This window comes from Psammomys obesus, unplaced genomic scaffold, assembly GCF_907164565.1.
Source record: "Psammomys obesus unplaced genomic scaffold, mPsaObe1.curated_primary_1811, whole genome shotgun sequence".
Lineage (NCBI taxonomy): Eukaryota > Metazoa > Chordata > Mammalia > Rodentia > Muridae > Psammomys > Psammomys obesus.
This window is the reverse complement of record NW_026585626.1, coordinates 3010886-3030736: the sequence shown is the minus strand read 5'-3', so window position 1 is coordinate 3030736 and position 19851 is coordinate 3010886. Positions and strand designations below refer to the sequence as shown.

General features: G+C 41.5%; 1 protein-coding gene and 1 pseudogene across 2 annotated transcripts in view; one reads left to right on the top strand and one right to left on the bottom strand.

Moving 5' to 3' along the window:
* Window positions 1–19851, bottom strand: part of Rcan2 (regulator of calcineurin 2) — a 204764-nt gene that overhangs the window by 172433 nt on the left and 12480 nt on the right. For both annotated transcript variants that reach the window (XM_055612322.1, XM_055612314.1), the window contains one exon: window positions 4995–5221. In XM_055612322.1, coding sequence (XP_055468297.1) covers window positions 4995–5219 — 225 coding nt within the window. In that variant the 5' untranslated portion in view covers window positions 5220–5221. The remainder of the gene's footprint in view (window positions 1–4994; window positions 5222–19851) is intronic.
* LOC129682318 (40S ribosomal protein S2-like) overlaps window positions 19239–19851 on the top strand; it is a 1644-nt pseudogene continuing 1031 nt past the window's right edge.

The following is a 19851-nucleotide window of genomic DNA, read 5'->3' as shown; positions in this document are numbered from 1 at the left end:
TTCAACACCAAACCCCTGGTCCCAGTAGCCTCTCAACAGAACCTTATTGTGTTTGTTTGGTCTTGCTATATTTTATGTTCATTACTGGTTGCCAAGAACCCTTCTCTCTGTTGTCACTGTCTACACTCTGATACCCACAGTGCTCGAGCAGGCGTTAGAATACAATGCCAGGGACCCCAGCTGAGCGAAGAGTATATTTGTCAGAGGCTAACATTGGTAATCAAATGTTTGCTCTAGAAATGACACAATGCTCACACCCCAGACAAAACAGCTTGGCAAGTTCAAAGCTATGGAATCCTGCCACGTGCCCAGGAAGTAGAAGGGCAGAAAGAGCCTACGTTACAAAGCTGGGCATGACCATAGAAAGGCTTAGTGTTTATAAAACACTTGTAAAGTCACCTGGCACTTCACAGCATGGCTACTACAGAGTGTTGTTATCGTTATCATTATCATTATCAAATTAAAATGTAAATGCTTTAAAAGCCAGTATGAAATCACCTTGCTGGCATCTTACTCAACTGAGCTTAGATAAATATTTCATAGCTGTTCTCTCCCTTCAAAGGTCCTATCAAGCAGACCCATGGCAGCATGAGGTCACTCCTTCCACCCTTAGCCACCTCAAGACTCCAGAGTACAGCGGGATCCAGAAAGGCCAGTGAGGGTGGGCCATAGTAGAGGGAAATGAACCATAGGAATTTCCAGGTATTGAATGTTTTGAAGAGTTAGTTCAGTTCTAAACAGATTCCACACAAAAAATATTTAAACTTCAGGCTGCATCATGCAAACAGCAATCTGTGTTTGTTGGTTTTGCGTGCCAGTTTCTCCAGCTCTGGTTATCCTTTGTGTTATATAAACAGAACACAACCATCTGGGCCACAACAAGCCATGCTGAAGTCTGTGCTCACTTATTGCCAAAGCATTAAATCAAAATGGGATCTTTCAGAATTCTGCCTGACTGAAAATTGGAATGAACGTCAAAACCCTCATAAAGCTGTTCAAAAAATGTGCATCAGGTGTTAAAACAGAAAAAAAAATTTAAAGGATGGCAGAAATGTGCACAGGAGAATACTTAAGCAGAAACAAACATGACTGGATAATTCCCTATGATGCCAGGGATCCGATTCAGTATTTCCTGACTTACCTTGCAAAAGACAGTGCCCTAGAAAAGGCATCTCAGACACATGGGAGGATGGAGAGGAGACTCTTGAAATACTACTCACAATAGAAAGCAGAAGTCTGAGTTTTTATCCAGCTAAGAAACTTAAAATGAATGCTTTACAATAATTATACCAACAGGCTAAAAATCAACATCCAAATACCATAATTCAAAAGTAGATTATGACCAAATGAAAGCGCCAGGTCATGACTAGTCAAAACATGTGATACCACCCACCCACATGGGTCAAAGAAATGAAGGCTAGGCATCACCTCTCTGATACAATTCCAGGCTACAGAACACGTCTTACCCAACACAATACAAAAACAATTACCACCATCCCCCTTGCTCACAGGCAAACGTGGGGACCGACGATGCTTTCTGTTTCTTTTCTCTCAGTCTAAAATTACCTCCCACTCTAACAGAAAGTCCCAGTGGTGCATTCTTTGGAAAACATGTCCATCATCAGACTTTGAAGCTCAGATCTATGAAATCTGGATCCTGAGGAAATAATATCCTTGTGGAATAAGGTATACATATATTTAGCAGAATTGTGGCAAAACTGGGTGCTGGAGAGATGACTCAAGATGATTAAGAGCATGTACTGCTTTTACAGCAGACTTGAGTTTAGTTTCCAGCACCTACATTGTGTGGTCCAGTGACACTCAGTTGCCTGTAACTCCAGCTCCAGTGACTTTAATAATCTCTTTTGGCCTCCTCAGGTACCTATTTGCATGTGGTACATATGCAGATGAGCAGGCACATCCATATACGTATATATAATTATTTAAATTTCAAAAGATTATTGAAACACCAGAGATCCGTGTTAGTTTCCTGTTACTGCACAATAAATACCAGTGATCAAATTACAAGGAGAAAAGGGTGATTCAGGTTTACACTTTGGGAGGATTCAGCCCACGACCCGTGACGCTTTGAGCCTGTGTTGAGGCAACACATCATGGCAGAGCAGTGTCATTCACCTCTTGGTTGGGATACAACAGACCTGGGCCACTATGTACTTGAAGGAAAATCCCTCAGTGACCTAAAGAGCCATTGTTACGCTCCGCCTCTTAAAGGCACCACACTCTCAGTATCACCACTCTGGAGAGTAAGCCCACACATGTGCTTCTGAGGAACATTTGGCATGTAAATACTAACCGAGTCACAGGAGAAACTCTTTATGTATTATAAGACTGTGTATACTCTATCATATTATACATACCTATAGCATGTATTGTAATAAATATGCATACCAAATGTAATATGTGTGCATACATGAATATTTGACTAAATCAAAGCTGATTCTACATCCGATTATTTAATATTCTAGAAACTTTCCACAACTGGTGGCTGTAAGACAGAACCCAAGCTAGAAGATTCCCTGTCTGGTTTATCAAGTATAATGATATAGCTGCTGGCCCAGAGAGATGGCTCAACAGGTAAAAGCACTTGCCATTAAGCCTGAAAATTGGAGTTCAATAACAGATCCACATGATGGAAAAGAGAGAATCAACTCTTGTAAGTTATCCTCTGACTTACACATACACACTTATACACACTAAATAAATAATGTATTAATTTTTAAAAATTCACCTCCTTGGCTATAAATCAGTATCTCAATCATGTAAAATGGGTTCCCTCTTATTATATCATATTTACCAAACGTATTATCAGATTACTTTAAAACTAAATTCCATCTCATACTGTTACACAACAACTTTGAGAAAAACTAGTTGAGAACATTTCATAGCCCAATTTCCAATCACAACTCAGAAGATCCACATAGAAATGAGCACAGTCTTCCCATGGGCACAGTCTTCCCATAAATGCTGCCCCTAGGCCCTTTATCCTTCAGGGTTCAAAATTTAAACTCCGCTGATCAGCATGTCTTGAAAGAAACACATGCAAATATGTTCTCCAGATTAAATCACCCCACACTAGAGGGAAGGTCGTCAAAAACCAGGAAGTTCTAAAGGGAAGCTCATTAAGACACAGAAAATTTTAAAGAAGGTGATAGAGAGTCAGGAAATAAACAATTCAGACTTCCCAGGAAATCCCTAAAACTTACTGGTTGCAGAAATCCACTTCCTTCCCAAGGCTATATGAGCAGTGAAGAGTACTGAGGAGCTGAGACACTGTCCCCTCTATTAAACTGCCTGCAATCACCCAGTGTACTCCAGGGTTCTGGCTTTCCTGAGCTGCACTCATGCTGAAGTAACTTTCAATTACTTTTGAGTAATTTCTTCCCCTGTAATTTACCCTTTACCTATACTCCTTTAAGTAGGTCTCATAAACCCATTTAGTTCGCCAAGATGGAATTGTTACTTTCATATGTCATCAGTTTCCTGACCCAGGGTGAATTTGTTCACATCTCTCCAGGACACAATAGCACTTCTAAAAATATCAGTACCTTCCCAGGTAGCTATTGTTTCAACTGACTGGTAGTGTTTAATCATGAAAGAATAAAAACCTCCACTAAGTCTCCAAGGAGAATCTTCTTCACTGTGACATTTTGATAAACGGAAAGCACAAGAAAAAAAACGGAGAGCCTTATTTTGTAGCTCATGGCAAGTATATTTCAAAGCCAATAACTTACCCCAAATAAACGATAATCTGTTTTATAATCTGCTTTCTAACCCGAGAACAAAAATCCTATTTCTTCATGGCATGTGCTACTTTCTTGCTTTAAATAGCCTGGTAATCATGGCCCTGAAGCTCCTAATCACAGATAATTCATTGCACTTCAAGCTATTTTCAGCCCACAGTTTCAATTGTTCAAGGCCAAAACAATATTGCTATACAGAGTCTTTAAATGGGTTGAAATAATCCCAAGCCCCACCACCACCACACACACACAATGCTTTTCTCTGTGGCTCATTAAGAACAATCACAAAAATCAATAAAACTCAGAAACCAAACTTCCAATTAGCTGCGCTAAGTCACCAGTGTCTGGACTTTAGAAATAAAAAGAGCTAAAGTGTATGAAATGGCAATCGGAAAGTGTTCACAGCCCATACAAAGCTTCACACTTCAGTTTAGGGGAAAAAGGCATTTCCCTTAGAAAATACCAATGCTTTACAATATGGTATGACAGTAAATATTTATCAGTTGGAATCTACATTTATGCAGTAAGATTGGACCATCTATACCATTTAAAGGACCTGCAGTCTGAAATAAAGTTGAGAAGAATCCCAACGTGGAATATGTACTGTGAATTCTGGGACCGTTTTCACTAACACAAGTTGGCTTCTTAAAATGAGCAACTAGAAAATGTTCATACAAAGACATCCCCAGTCCACAATCATATCAAAGCATGGAGCTATCATGTTGGTGAGCAGCACAGCACGGTGGTGACAACCTCCGCAAAGATACATCAGAGCAGAGAAAAACTCAGATGGCCAGCTAGCTCTCCTTTCCTGACCATCCCAGAACAGTCATCACATGGAAGAAGTGGAGAGGTTAAAAAGTCTTTGTGTTGTTTTGGGAAAGCCCCATTACATTTTGGTGGAATCAGAGGAAAGAAAATTTTCAGAGTTTTCAACCTCTTCTGCTTAGCTCAGGAAGTGCCTCTTACAGGCTAGATTTGGAATACCACCTCTTCTGTTAGCTGGACAAACCAGTGAGGCCTGGGTTCCTGCCCACACAACCTCACCCACAACCTACACAGGCACACCTCTACCTCTGTAGCTACCTTACACTAGCCAGGCTTTTCTGATCCTCATAACCAATGTCCAGAGCAGAGCCAAGAAAACACATCTAAAAACTTCCAGAACATCAGGATCCAATGAGGAAGGAGGCAGTTGTCAAATCTCCTCATGCTTCAGAAAAAGAGTCTTACCTTGCTCTCTTCTTCTTCAAATACAGACTGGTGGACATTGCAGGCAAACAATGAGTTGGGGAGATCATTGAAGTCAGTGATTGCCTGGAAGGCCTCTTCAGCAAAACACTGAGTGACAGCCCAGTCTCTGTCTATGCAGCAGAGGAAGAAAAGCCCTCCATCTTCAGGGATGGATGCCTGCTGCCCCAGGCTCCTCATTCCAATGAAGTAGGATTCTCCTCTCATCCCTAAAGAGGCAAAGACAGACACGTATTGGAGTCAAACAAAATTCTTACAACTTTTGTTTGCCGGCCCCAGTTCTGAGGGTCTGAAATTAAATGAATTAAAAGGAGCGCTCACTAAGAAAAGGACCTACTGAGCTCCAGGCATTGTTCTACGTGAGTTGCATGTAGTGTGAGCATGGGTGTTCATGGACAGGCCAGGGGTCATATTAAACGTCTCCTCTCGTTGCTCTCTACATTTCTCAAGACAGGGTCTTACTGACCGGGGAGGCTGCTGCTTCAGGAAGACTGGCTGGCCAATGAGCATCAGTGACCCGCCTGCTCCTCCACTCCCTTGGCACCAAGCCGAGGCTACAGCTATGTACTGCCACTCTTGCCTTTTCTGTGAGTTCTGGGAACCCAAACTCAGGTCACTGTGCTTGCAGAGCAAGCCCATTATTGATCAAGCCATCCCCTAAACCCCCCCCGCATTACGTCATTTTTTAAAATTCCCACAGTGGTCCATGAGACAGGTATCAATATTATTCCCATTTCGCCGGTTAAGTAATTTCCACCAGGCTAATGACAAATTGTCAGGCTAAGACTAAAAACTGTCAAGTGTGACACCAGAGTTCACTTTCTTAGGCCAGAAGGATGAAGCAGACCAAAAGGGGTAGATGTCACCATCTCCTGAACCTTCATTACGTTAACTCCACCTCCTGACATCCCGCACACAGATGTGAGCACACACAGAGAAGCACACACACACAAGCCACATATATCCTTTCGGCTCCTTAAGATTGCAACCATAAGGAACTGTAAACCAGGCGCAGATCTTGAGAAATCAGCATCCTCTGAACCAGTCGGTAACGTGTTAATGTCCCTCCCAGGAACCCCAACAGAGCTTTCTAAAAATTTCATCCCCACACTGCCCCCTGACACCATACAGTCATAACTTACATAACTGCAAAGTGCCTCCCTGTGTTGACCCTGGCATATGGTTCTATGGATTTGGTCAGTAACCCAACATGGCAGGGACAGCATCTGCTTTTTTTCTCTTATATCTATTTTTACGCCTATAATCTCTTCCGCTCAAAGTTCAGAGGATAGCTGCCTGAAGGTGGGGGCATGGCCACCTCAGCCCGGCTGGTAGTTTTAACACAGCTCCCACAGGCATCGCTCTGCCTTCATGAAGTTTAGTGAGATACAGTTTATGTGCTTTTTACCTCCTTTGAGCCTGAAACGCACCATGGGGTGAGGTTATGACTATAATGTTCATTTTTCCTAGAGAAACCCTGATGGGAATTTGGTAAGCAACGTTTGATGGTAACACTGCATTATATATGAAACCTGAGACAGAAGTTTAAATTAAAAAAAAAAAAAAAAAAAACCGTTCGGTAACTTGAGCCAGCTTGATGGCTCAGGGAGTAAAGGTAGCTCTTTCGGCTGGGCCTGATGACCTGAATTTGATACTTGAGACCCAAATGATGGAGGGAAAAAACCAATTCCCACAAAATTGTCCTCCAACCTCCACTTGTGTGCTATGGCACGCACAAAAGCCAACTCACCACTACCCCCCCACTTAAAATCAGCTAATAAAATGTAGTAAGATATTTTAAATTAAATAACTTGGTAATAACTCTCATGATAAATCAATATACCCATGAAAAATAAAAATACAATACAATTAATTTCAAAGTTTTCAGATATGCAAAGAGTGCTACACTCTCTGTAGTTAAGACTTAAAAAACACTTGTTTAAAATAAAAATATAAAGTGCCTTTTATATTTAAATACATTTTATAATGTAGTTCTATAACCTAAAAGTAAAAATGAATATTTTTAATTGAAAGGAAAAAAACCTAATCACTCATGAAGGAATCCTCACAGCTTGACAATTCATATTTATTGAATTGTTATTCCAGACAGTTTTTCAAATAGCATATATAATGGTTATTATTTAATCCCATTAGAGTACATTTTAATAGGAAAAATAATTGCTAAGAATATCAAAATAGCATTACTTTTATTAAAGGTGTATAGGAAGACTAAAATGCCAAAAGGATACAGGAGCCTAGCTGTAATACTGGTCAGTATCAGCCCATCTTATTTAAAAATTTTCCACTGAATTCAACCTGGTCCCAAAATACTATCAGATGAGTTGTCAGAATAATAATTCGAGTATTATTTTTTTTTTTTTTTGCAAACAAAAGTAAAACCCACAGCTGAACAAATTAACTTAAATAAAGCCGGAATTAAGCCTCAGTCAGGACTCCTTCCCCTCCACTCAAACAGCTTGCACTTCTGAGCTGGGCAATGCGATTATCTTCGTGAGACTGCGTTTTAAGCACCTTACTTTGAATGAAGTTTTAAAGAGTCAGTGCATTTTGGTGAACAGCCTATGCTACTCGAATGGAGAACGACTTTAGGAAGTCAGAGCTTTGAACAAAGGGGGCCTAATTGCCCTGATCTCTCCCTCCACCACGGACTGGCTTCATCTGCTGGAGAAGGCAAATCCGGGCTCAGCGACGACATGTATTCTTGTAACTCGAGAGCAAAAAACCTTTCTCTCACCGCCTCCCTCCGGAAAATGAGAGTAGCCTCACCTTCTTTCGTTCCCTCTGTCCTTTATTACAGGATAAACAGCCATCTGCCTCAACTAACCTGCCCTCTGCACATCTGATGCTCTCTTGCTGGAGGACCTGGGCTGTCCATTTCGCTTTTCCCTTGTTCTTCTCTTCTTGTCGATTTTTTCCCTCTAGGTCCAGCCCATGCACCCTAGGCCTGACCTCAGCCCAGCAGTGCTAGTTTCTCCTTTTCCCTTTGAGTGGCAGATCAGAAAGGAAAGAGCTACAAATCCCACTCAGCGTGGGCCCAAGCCACGGGCAGCCTTGCAGCCAGCTCTGCGCCCTAGCTCCACTCTGCAGAGTGGGTCCCGCTGCTTCTTCATCGGGCAGGTGGGGAGGGAGGCCTACCTCCTCCTCCCCTCCCAGGTGAATCCTCCCAGGGAAACAGTAACGGCTAACATGGAGTTTGTGAGAAAGCGTGATTCCCTCTAAGTCTTTGGCTTTGGCCTGACCAACTCCTCACTTCCGTTTTGCCTCACTCAGAACTGCTGAGCGGTCCTCATTGGCCTACGAACTGCACAAATTGTGTCTCCACAGCCTACGTGCCCACCCCCTCCTCGCGTGCTCCTCCTGGGATCTGCTGTTATCTTGTGACGTCAAGCTGACTAAATATGTGTTCTCCGCATACAAACTTTTCCTTGGTCCTCATGTAACATCGCTCGTTAAAACATTTGTGCTAAGTCATCATCAAGGTAGCCTGGAGGGTGAAGGTGCTTGTCATGCAAGCCGAGCAACATGAGTTCGATCCCCAGCACACAGGTAAAGGTGGAGAGAGAGAGAACTGAGGACACCAAAAAACTTGACCTCTGACATTCACAGGAGCACTGTGGCATGCATGAACATGCATGCGCACATCCCGCACACACACATACATACACACTTAACACTTTGAAATGTTAATTGAAATGAAAACGTTGACTGATCCAGGAACAGTTCTTTACATTCGGCCTGGTACCCCTGCTACCAGAAATTAAACGTATAAGATGAAAAAGCAGTTTCCATAGAAGCCAGAAAGGTGCCATGACTGATTGTAATGTTTTAGAAGGAACGGTTTGTTTCTAAATACCCAGAAGTCTCGAAACAGCATTTCTGTTTTGTCTTTCCTAAATTTAACAAGAAAGTTTTCTAAAGTTAACTCCCCTGTCTTTTAACTTCTTGGTTGCTTGCTCTTCGTTATTCTTTCGTAAAAGTTAGTGAAAAGTAATTCTTTTGAAATTTAAATAGATATATTGCTATTTTTTTAAACAATCAAACATGTAAGATAAAGCAAAAAAAAAAATCATATTGAAATTGAACTGTTAGAATCGGATACAGGAGGATGTGGTGTAAAATCCTCAGAGTTCAGGGCAACTTAGAGAAGCCTGTCCCTCCAGGGAATGAGGCTTCCAGAGCCTTCCCCGGGGCAGAAATACCCTTCCCACTGTCTGGCCATCAGCAGGAAGCTGCCTGGAAGAGCATGGTCTTGACATGAATGCCATGGTGTCGGAACACGGTCCAGGAATGGAATCATGTGAGGAGGATCCTAAGTGCTTCTGAGAACACGTCAAAAAAAAAAAAAAAAAAAAAAAAAAAAAAAAAAAAAAAAAAAAAAAACAAGGCCAGAGTGTTGTGACCTCAGTTTCTTCAAAGCACAGAACTGTTCTTGGAATATGTCTTCAGAGCAGATAGGAGGGAGGTTACTTCAGATCACTTAGGATTGCTCGCTGCTGTTATTCAATTAAGTCCTTATATGCCTCTAGGGAAAAGCATGTTCTTGCCACAAGCGTCCTGCCTTTGCGATTGTGTGCAGCTTGAACTCATGAGAACTTTACTCATGTGATTTTTCTTAATCCTCAGAGTATAAATTGCCTGATGTTCTGAAAAAGTTAGCAATTGCATGAGAAAAAAAAAAAGAAGAAGAAAAGAAAATTAGGAGAGGCCAGGAATTCAAATGGGAATAAAAAGTGTGATCAAAATTGGTGTATTCACCACGCAAAAGTATATTTTTAAATATACACACTATGATAGTCATAGAACAAGAAGATGATCAATAACCTTTAGTTAAGTATAACTGAACACAAGAGCAGAAAATTGTGAGGATGAAAAAATCATTCTAGTAATGAAATATTAAACCCCATAATGCAACTGAATGAATTTGTTTGTCTCATTTCTATCTTATTTGTTTGCAATTAAAATCTTTCTGGAAACCACGGTCTACACAGCATCACCAAAGAAGGTGTGCAGGTATGTTGTTCTGGTTTTGAACTGTGTGGTTGGCCATCCAACATGGCCTTCTATTCAGCTTATCACTGCCTATGACATTGGTACTGTATCTTGAGACTTCTCCAGGGCATCCTACCCAGCCCTCTGCCAAGGACCACACTCTATTGTGACTGGTGCTTCCTTACTCTGTGTCTCAGCGCAGGCTAATATTTCCTGAGAGCAGAGCTTAGAGACACAAAGATGAAGACGGTGCAGATGTCTATCCAAGCCCTCAAAATGGTGTTCGCTTGTAACCATGAGTCCCTTTCAGGAGGGAACAGAGCAGAGAATACAGTAATTAATTTAAAATTCCTTAATAATACAGTCATTCAAATATTTATGCTAAGTACAAAAGGAATCATTTAATGTTTCGTTTGAAAGTCGCTATTTTATAAAAGAAAAATAAGATAAAGTACTCGAAGAATCCATGTACTAAAAAAATAAACATATTCATGGGGTGTAATGAAAACAACATGCATGATTTTTTTTTTCATTCCATGAGGTCACTAAAGAAAAACTAGGGAATTCAGAATCATACCAAGAAGGGAATGAATGGAATTCATAATCTTTCTTTCTGAGAAAATTCTGACTAACAGTTTGGTGTATATTATTCCTTTCTCTTATTTTCTCTCTATCTCTCTCCTTCTGTGTGTGTGTATATGAGTGTGTGTGCATGTGTGTTTGTGCTAGAGAGAGAGAGATGGTCATTTGTGGACATGCCGCAATGTCTTTATGCATGTGTGCATGTGTGTCATTCAGGGACACATGCACACTTGAAGGTCAGAGGCCACCTTTAGGTATGTGTGCATCAGATACTATTGGCCCCGTGAGACAGGGTCTCTCACTGGCTTGAAGCTAGCCCAAGAGCTAACCAACTAGCCCAGTGAGCCTTCTCCACTCCTTGGTTCTTGGCTTGTGAGTGTATGCCCCTGCGTCAGGCTTTCCATGTGCATGCTGGGAATACAGCTGAGAGAATCTTGCACTTACGTGCCAATCACTCTATGCACTGAGCCATCTTGCAATCCCCTCTAGTAGTGCATCTTTGTACATGTAAAAATTTTCCTAAAAAAGAGGATCGTATTCTTTAAATACAGGACTATGTTAACAAAGCCAGCTGAATGACTTTTCTGCTTTTGTTTTTCTTAAGTTTCTTTCTTTGTTTTTTGTTCGTTCGTTCGTTTGTTTCTAAGACAGGGTCTTATGTTGTAGCTCGGGTCAACCTCAAATTCACTGGGTAGCCTAAGACGTCTTTGAGATCTGGATCCTTCTGCCTCACCTCCAAAGTGCTAAGATTCTAGGTGTGCACCATCATGCTAGGAAAATAACATTAATTTTAATAGCCGCATAGCCTAGCAGTGTTTAGGTCTGTCATAATTTATTTAGCCATTCTTCTGTTGTTTGACATTTGGAAGGCATGTATTTTCACCAGTGGATCTGGAAGAGAGACACCACTATTAAAATATACAGCCTCCCATGGGAGAAGCTCAAAATGTCCTTAGAAGCAATAATAATAATAATAATAATAATAATAATAATAATAATGATAATACACAAATATTTTCAAGAATCAATTAAAACAAAACAAAAACCAGAAAAGCCCTAAGGGACAATCCTTTGCTGCAAGCAGAAGCTGAGGTTTCCTTTTCAGCAAAAATATAGGAACACCACACTTTGGGTATCTTACAAGCATCTCTGTGACAGTGTCTTGAAGCTCCACAAATAACCTTCAGTGATGGATGCTTATTCTCATTTTGAGCCTCATCAACGGCAAGCCGGTGGCAGAGAAGTGGCAGTTTTTCACATGCGACTGTTAAATGTGTCAACATGCTTCGCAGTCCAGCATCTGCCCCTGAAGGTTAAGCCTACATCAATCATCATAATGAAAAATGAGAACCACACTCTGAATGTTTGGTGTGAGTCCTGTTAGATCCTCTTGGAAGAGATAGATGTTGAGAAGAAAAAAAGTAATTGAAATTAAAAAAAACAAAAAAGCCTGTCTCCCATGGCAGCAATAACAGCAAAACGAAGTTGATTTAAGTATTACAAAGTGAGGGACCATGAACGTATAATAGCTGAGCTGGACGCACCATCATGCACAAGGGGGAGACATGCTGGAGTGTAGAGGATCCACCAACGTTTCATTTCTTTGCTCCAATGTGAAAGTAATATTCGTGTAGGATTTTTCAAACAACCCAAGTGCACTTACTAATTAAACATGGACAGACTCGCGGTGAAGACAGCACACTTCTGACTCTAAACATTAACCACCGACGAAGATACCTGCTTAAAGAGGATGCAGCAGGCAGGAGCCACTGAGTACCTGCCTGCTGTAAGCATATGTGAATAAACCTCTCCCTTCACACACTGCAGGCCGAACAGTCACTCAATCCCTTCACAAGGAATCGCTTCCCAAAACTCTCTGACTTCGTCCCTACCAAATTTTTCTATGGTGCAGTGAAATCCACAGGGAAAATAAGAACAGCTGGTTCTGTTGGATGTTATTGTCACCGAGTTGCTAGTTTGCATGAGATTCAAATTTCCAAATCACAGAATCCTGATAATTTCACCTTTCTAATCATGGGTCATCTGTCCCACGGGAATGGAGTGTGTGTGTGTGTGTGTTGCCCCACAGGACTTCTGTTCTGTTCAGCTCTATGTTGGGTGTAGAAGAGTGGAGCTAACTGAAAGTCCTTGGGGACAGCTGAGGAGCCACAGAGGAAAAAATAAAACTATAAACATTCACAGAGGTGCTTAAACCAACTTCAACATCAGTCAAAATCAGTCAGTCAATAGTGTCATATGGAACTGATTTTTTTTAAAGGCTGATGCGTGGCTAGAGACTAGAATGGTGGCTGAGTGGTTAGGAGCAAGTGCTGCTTCTGCAGAGGACATGAGTTCAGTTCCCAGTCCTGGTTTTGCCTGGCTAACTACCATCTTTTAGCTCTAGCTCTGGAGGATGCAATGGAGATCTTCTGGTCTCCATGGTCAACTGAACTCACATGCACACAACCACACACATACACATAACTAAAAACAAGTCTTTTTTTTTTAAACTAATACATCCTGGGGGTTGAGAAGGCTATGGTGCATCTCACATGAGTCCCCTTCATATGGAAAGAACTTCATGGCCAAAAGCACATGCTAATATAATTGGGAAGTACCAAATAGAGAGGACCAAAATCAAGTTATCCAATAGATGGTGCCAGGAGAAAAGATAGGAAGAGGAAGAAACACAGTTAGAGATTCTAACTGCCTCTGGATTCTGAAAGAAGAGGCAGGATTTGGGGTATGGTAGCAAGGGAGTAAAACACAAAGCAGAAAGAATTTAAGTGAACACAAGGATCCAAGGCTCTGAACAGTTGTGGTTGTAACAGGGGAACCATGGGTCTAAGGTCTGATCCTGGCGATGTTTCGCCCCATTAGTAGGTACCATCTGTCTAATAGATGCCAAAGGAAACAAGGCTCTGTGCACAATGTAAAGATGTTACCTTCTACTTCGTAATTTTCTCTTTCCATGATAGGAAGATATTAGAGAGAGAGAGAGAGAATTTCATCTTTGGGTTTAAAGCTTGTTAAGATGAGGGCATTGTAGCATTTAACAAAAGCTTTCTGCAGGGTTTAAACCTCGAATTTGACTGAGTGCTGTGTCTTACACCTGTAAACCTGGACCTTGAGAGGCTGAGGTGGAAGAACTGCCGAGTTCCAGGCCAGCCTGAGCTATAGTGTAAGACCTTGTCTCTAAACCAAGACCAATAAAATAAAAATAAAACAAAAAGGTTGCCCTCCCAGCAGAGCAGGCAGCTCGTCTCACAAAAAAACAAAACAAATGGAAAGGCATTCAACTAAAAATGGTGGAATGCTCCAGCACATGGCAGGTGAAGGCCAGAGGATCCAGAATTCAAACTCTTCTCAGGCTATGTAGTGAGGACAAGGCCAGCTCCCAGCTATAAAAGACTCTGTCTCAACAGCAAAATGAAACAAGTAAACAAACAAAACCTTTAGTTTATATGCTTATAAAATAACCTGTTCATATTCGAACTAGAAAAGCAATCATTTTAATACAAAAATAATGACCGAAAGAGAGAGAGAGAAATGAACAAGGAACACAAAATCACCCCAAGCCTTTTGGTAAGTTTTAAAAATTCTTTTACCTTTCCATGCATGCATGACATGTATTTTGATAATTTTCATCCCATTAATCTGTCTTCCCAAACCCCAACCACATTCATTCACTGGCATTTTTGTCTTTATGTATGATCCGCTGAAGTTCACTAGGGCTGTTTGCATGAGCTTGGGAGGGGGATGATCTATTCCACAGTCAACAATTCAAGTCTGAACTAATTCTTTATTAGATCAAAATGTGAGAGAACAGTAATACAAAGCCTCTTGCAATAGATAAGAGAAATTCTTCGTGCCTCAAAGCCTCAATTATTTGTGGCGGACCACTGGCAAGGGTAAATACAGAAGGGAAAAAAATGGAAGCAGTTAATGAATACTTCACTCTGCTTCCAAGTTCAATTTTGACTTGAAAATAAATAATTGGGTTACAGGAGATTTGTTAGTTTACAGGAACCAAAAGATGGCAACTTCTGCTCAAATGTTAATGAAAAATGAGAGATGTGTTGCTTTAGTGGGCAATGGGAAAGAAATTCTGGTAGCTACTTTTAGGTTGTTAGAGTTACATGAATTCATTTGTTTAAAGAATGGAAACCTATACAAAATTTTGTAGTGCTTAAAAAAATTTTCTCAGCTCTAGAATCAAATTTAAATGAAATATTTAAATGGTGTAATGATATGTGGGAAGTCAGTTCACTGGATGAACATTCTTACACACACAGTAATGATTTCATAGTTAAACCTCACTCTCAGCATTCACTTTTGGACCAGCCTCCTAAGTGGGGTCCTTTTAATTGTCCTTTTGATACTTTAATGTCTAGATATTCCTGGGGGGTGAGACAAGACTTTTGTTCATTTTCCCTATCTTGTGGAGAGATTGAAGTATAATATTAGTCCACACAAGCTGGGATGGGATCCTGAGATACAAAGGCGATACGCAATGTTCTAAGCGGCACTCCATAGAAACCTATTAGAGCTTCTTCTGAAATATGATGGAACCTATTTAATTCAGCGGCAGAATTTTCACACCTGCTGAGTGATGTGAATCTCAGGCCATTCTTGATATCAGTTGGGATCCGTCCTGAAAGAGTCAGGAACATAAAGTTTTTAACTCACGGTTTTCAAAGGCGTTTATCATCTCTGTTTCCCTTCCGGATGCCCCCTGAACCCACTGATCTCCCTCCAGCTCATACGGGACCATAATTTAATTGCACAGCATCTTAGGAATTTTTGTGATATGTATAAACCAAGTATTGTCTCTACTATTTCCCTGGGCACTAGTTGTGAGAACCATCATGGAATCTACCTTCTCGCTTGCAATAGTGTGGGAGATTGACAGGTCTGTATAGCTTTCTAAATGGACATAATAAAAATCTACTCAGTACTTGATAGAACAAACAGAGAGAGGATTTGTTCCCCAATTTCATAAGCCTACATGAATAACATCATTAAGAAATTGTGTTTACAATAAGATTACTACAATAGACTTCGATTGAAAAACCCATCTTTAAGGAGAAAAAAAATTTAAATGATGTTTTTATTTATTCTTTGCAAATATCACTCATGAATACAGTATATTTTTATCATCTCCACCCTATTCTCCTTCCCGTCCTTTTTCTCCTGGGCCCCCCTCATGTCTTCCTTGCAAATTCATGTCCTCTTTTTTCATATTTTTTTAAAATAAAGATAATAAATTCATTGTCTCTCTTTTTCCACCCACAATTCTCCCTTGCTCTCTCTTAAATTTATGGCTCAAGACCTTGTTTTCACTGTTGTGATATGCATGTGTATGGATGGGGTCACCACATAAGGAACTATATTAAAGGGTCTCAGTATTAAGAAGGTTGAGAAGCATTGCATTAGAGAAAATTCATCTTTAATGAGGCATGAGTGGATGAAAACATATTTATCTTACTCATTATTGTTTTGAGTGTTTTGATACAAGGTATTTACATGTTTCCCCAGCTAAGCTTTAACTGTTTTCTCTTCTTGCCTCAAAGTTCCAAGTGCCAGTATAATTTATATTACCCACACCCCACCAGTTGATGTTCTTGAAGCCAGCGAAACCTGTTTTTACAAAGACTAACCTATCTCTAATGAATGAGCCGCAGAACTATCAAATGGAAACAGGCAATGGTGGAAGTACTTGCCCCTAAAGAAGAGAAGGCATTGGTCAATGAAACAGATGACATATTACAACTGCATACTTTGAAAACAATTCCTAGAGGGATTCTTCACCAATGTATGGACTATGTAGAGGGGAGCCACGGCAGATAGTACAAAACCCCAGCTGTCACTATCCCTAGAGCTGAAGAGATGAGAACCTGGACAGTCTAGACAAATTCTGGGCTATTGCTCCTGGCCTGTCTTCCGCTAAAGAGTAAAATCATAAGCGGTGCTACCAACAGGCACTGACTCTATCTAGAAAACCACACCCCACTTCACAAATGAACGCTTGTTTATGGAAAGAAGTTCAGCCATGGAAGACATGGTGGTGAACCACAACCATGGTGCCAGCTCTCAAGGATAGAACCGTATACCTGGAGCATCTGGGTATCATGGTACAATAAGAAACATATTCTTTAGTCTTTTTCAAACATCTTAGCTCTCAGAGCCTGAAACTCTAGGGTTTTTTTTTCCCAATTCGAACATCATAATTGTAGCATCTCTCCTTAAAGACTTGTTCTTCTAGCCCAGGTTCTTAAAATAGACTGGGCTGGCCGAAAAGATGGAAGTATCATCTAGCATTCATAACCCTCCCAGGTTTTAGTAGTGAGAAAGATTTATAGAAATCTGCTAGAAAGCTGCTAATAAAGGCAGAATGAAAGCTGGTTGCCAGGGCAGCCAACCTGTGATGGGTGAGGGAGTGGATCTTCAGCCCCAGCTCTTAACCTCTAGGGAAGGAAAAAGGCTGAGGGTCAAGCTGGTTTGCAATTGCTGATGACATAGCAACTTACATAAGAATGATAACCTTGTGGAGAGCATGATAAAGCCCTGAGAGGGAGAGCGGGGAAGAAGAGGGTTTTGAGCCCCACCATGTCGCTGAACATATTCACAAGCCAAAAAGGAGCCAAACCCCATATCTACAAGGACAGAAACTCCCAACGCTCAGAGCCACTCTGTGTTTCTCTCCATGTGGCTGTGGCCCTGTATCCTTAAAATAGCCAATGAGATTAATTGGTAATATTAGGCAGAAAAGTTTTGACTTCTTTAAGGCTTAAATTATAATTTTTATAAATTCCCACTGGTGCGTTTTCCTGTGACATGCATTCAAAATAGCACCAGGGAGTATTAAAAGCCTCAGGTGCTAAGAATTTTTCTTTTCGTTTTAAATCCAGCTGCACGGCATATCAGCTGAGGGGCCCTAGGAGAATCAGCTAACTTCTTTGTGCCTCAGCTCTCCATTTGTCAAATATGGAGGGGATGCAACGTCCTGTATGGAGCACCAAGTGTCATGCGACTGGGAAAGGGGATGAATCACATCTTGCACATGTCAGAGCCAAATAAATATTATGGCCACAAATGACACTTGCTGAATGGATATGCCATACATTATCAGCTGCCTGCCAGCCTTGCTTCGGGGTCACTGAAAGAAAATGGGCTAGAAAGTGCTGGGGTGGGACAGTTACTGTCTTCCGTTGGCCTCGAGTGTGCAAAGGTGTGCATAGCCACACATACGCCCACATCACGCCTACATACATGCACAGACACACACATAGTCACCCACGTAAGCACACACATAAAGAGGAGACCCTTTTCTGCACATAACTCACTACCGTCTTTTTTTTTTTTTTAACATTCAGCGACGTTCCCTTACTTTAATAAAATCTGTGGGAACACGGTACTGCAAATCCCCACTAAGGTGTTTCATTGTCATTTCATATACTAAGTTCCCTGCAAAATCCACAGGGCAGAGAAGGTACCGCAGGGAGAATGGAGTTGGAGAGCTTCAGCTGGCCAGGATTCCCCAGGAGAGGCGGGCCCTCCATCTGCTGCCCACTGCTTCCTCTTTATGTCATTAAAGGGGTCTGTCAGCTCTTTTACCCTCTGTATGTTCCAATCTTTTGAGCACGTAGCTATGGTGACCACTGGTGGATGTCACTAGTTAATTCTCGTTTTGAGGATGTGTTCATTTTAATTAAGTTTGTCTATGTGAGTGTATACCATGTGGGCTCAGTGCCCATGGAGGTTGGAAGGGGGCTTTGGACCCCCTGGAGCTGGAGTTCCAGGCAGTCGTGAGCCTACCATTGTGGGCACTGGGTACTGAATTTGGGTTCTCCGTAAGAGCAGCTTACTCTTAGATGCTGAGCCATCTCTCTAGCCCCCTCATGTGCATTTTTAAATCTAGACCTAGCTTTGGCCAGAGCTATGAGAGCTCTTCCTTTTGTCATATCTAATGGTAGAGGTATTCGGCAGCTTCGCAGCACATCCTGAGGAAGAGCCTGACCTACAAGCTTAGCAAACACTTCCAGATGCTCACGGTAGCCTTTTCACAGTGGGACCTGATCACTTCTGTCTCTAAGTTATTTTTAATCTCTGATCCTCTTCAAGGACGTCTCTCTTTCTAAGGATGGTAAGATGGATGGGTCCTTCTTCTAGCCAGAACTTCACCAGGCAAGTGCAGAAAAGACAGTTGATCCGCTGGGACTGGCCAAGCTTCTCCTGTTTCTACACCTTGGTATGTTCTAAGTGTGCCCCTTCAGTACTGTATCCTACCACCCTGTGCAATATTGTATTCACCACCAACACTGTATCTACCCCACACAATACTGTATCCACCCCTCCCCCGAAACACTGCATTCATCCACTCCACCTCCCACCCCTGCCTACGCCTACGCAATGCTGTGATTACTCACGCCTGCACAGCCATGACCGGTTTATACCTGGATGTTGGATCTGCACTCAGGCCCCCAGGCTTACACAGCAAGCACTTTTACTCACTGACTCTTTTCTCCAGTTCCCTCAGCAGTGCTTTTCACCCACCTTCTCTTTTAACCCACCGGGTCTTTAATTTGTAACACTAGTGCTCAGTCCTGTCAGTCTACAACTGTTAAAATAGCAATGGCGTCAATCAACCATCAGAACCGTGTGGCTGTATTTGCTGTATTTAGGTGACCTAAAACATCCTAGTTTACATTGTCATAAAATAACAAAATATGGCATTGAAATTGATTGTACAATTTCCTTCCACTCCTCCATGAATCGCTGCATATCCCAATGGGCTGTGCAGACAAAGACACTGCCGGTGAATTCTGCATCATTCTTCTGAAAAAACAAACTGAGTTGTTCAAGCTCTCTGAAGTTCTGTGTCCTCACCTAAACAACCTTAGAACAGAAACAGAAGCTATCTCCTGGAGTCCTGCGTGCAAGGCATGTGAGAAGTCTTGACTCTAGGGCCTGGTACACAGTGGCTTCTCCAGGGCCTGCGAGAACAGGGGCATTTCAAAGCAATTGACTTTGAGACATAAGGATCTCTTAGTCCATCTGCCTTGAAATTCTGACAGTGCTATTAGTCATTCCTGGAGTTTTGTTTGGGACCATTGAAACAGGGTACATTCTAGAAAGAACAGGATTTTTGACACAAACAAAGCAAAAACAGGCAAATGTAACTTATAAAGTTATTTTAAAGTGTGTGTGTGTGTGTGTGTGTGTGTGTGTGTGTGTGTGTGTGTGT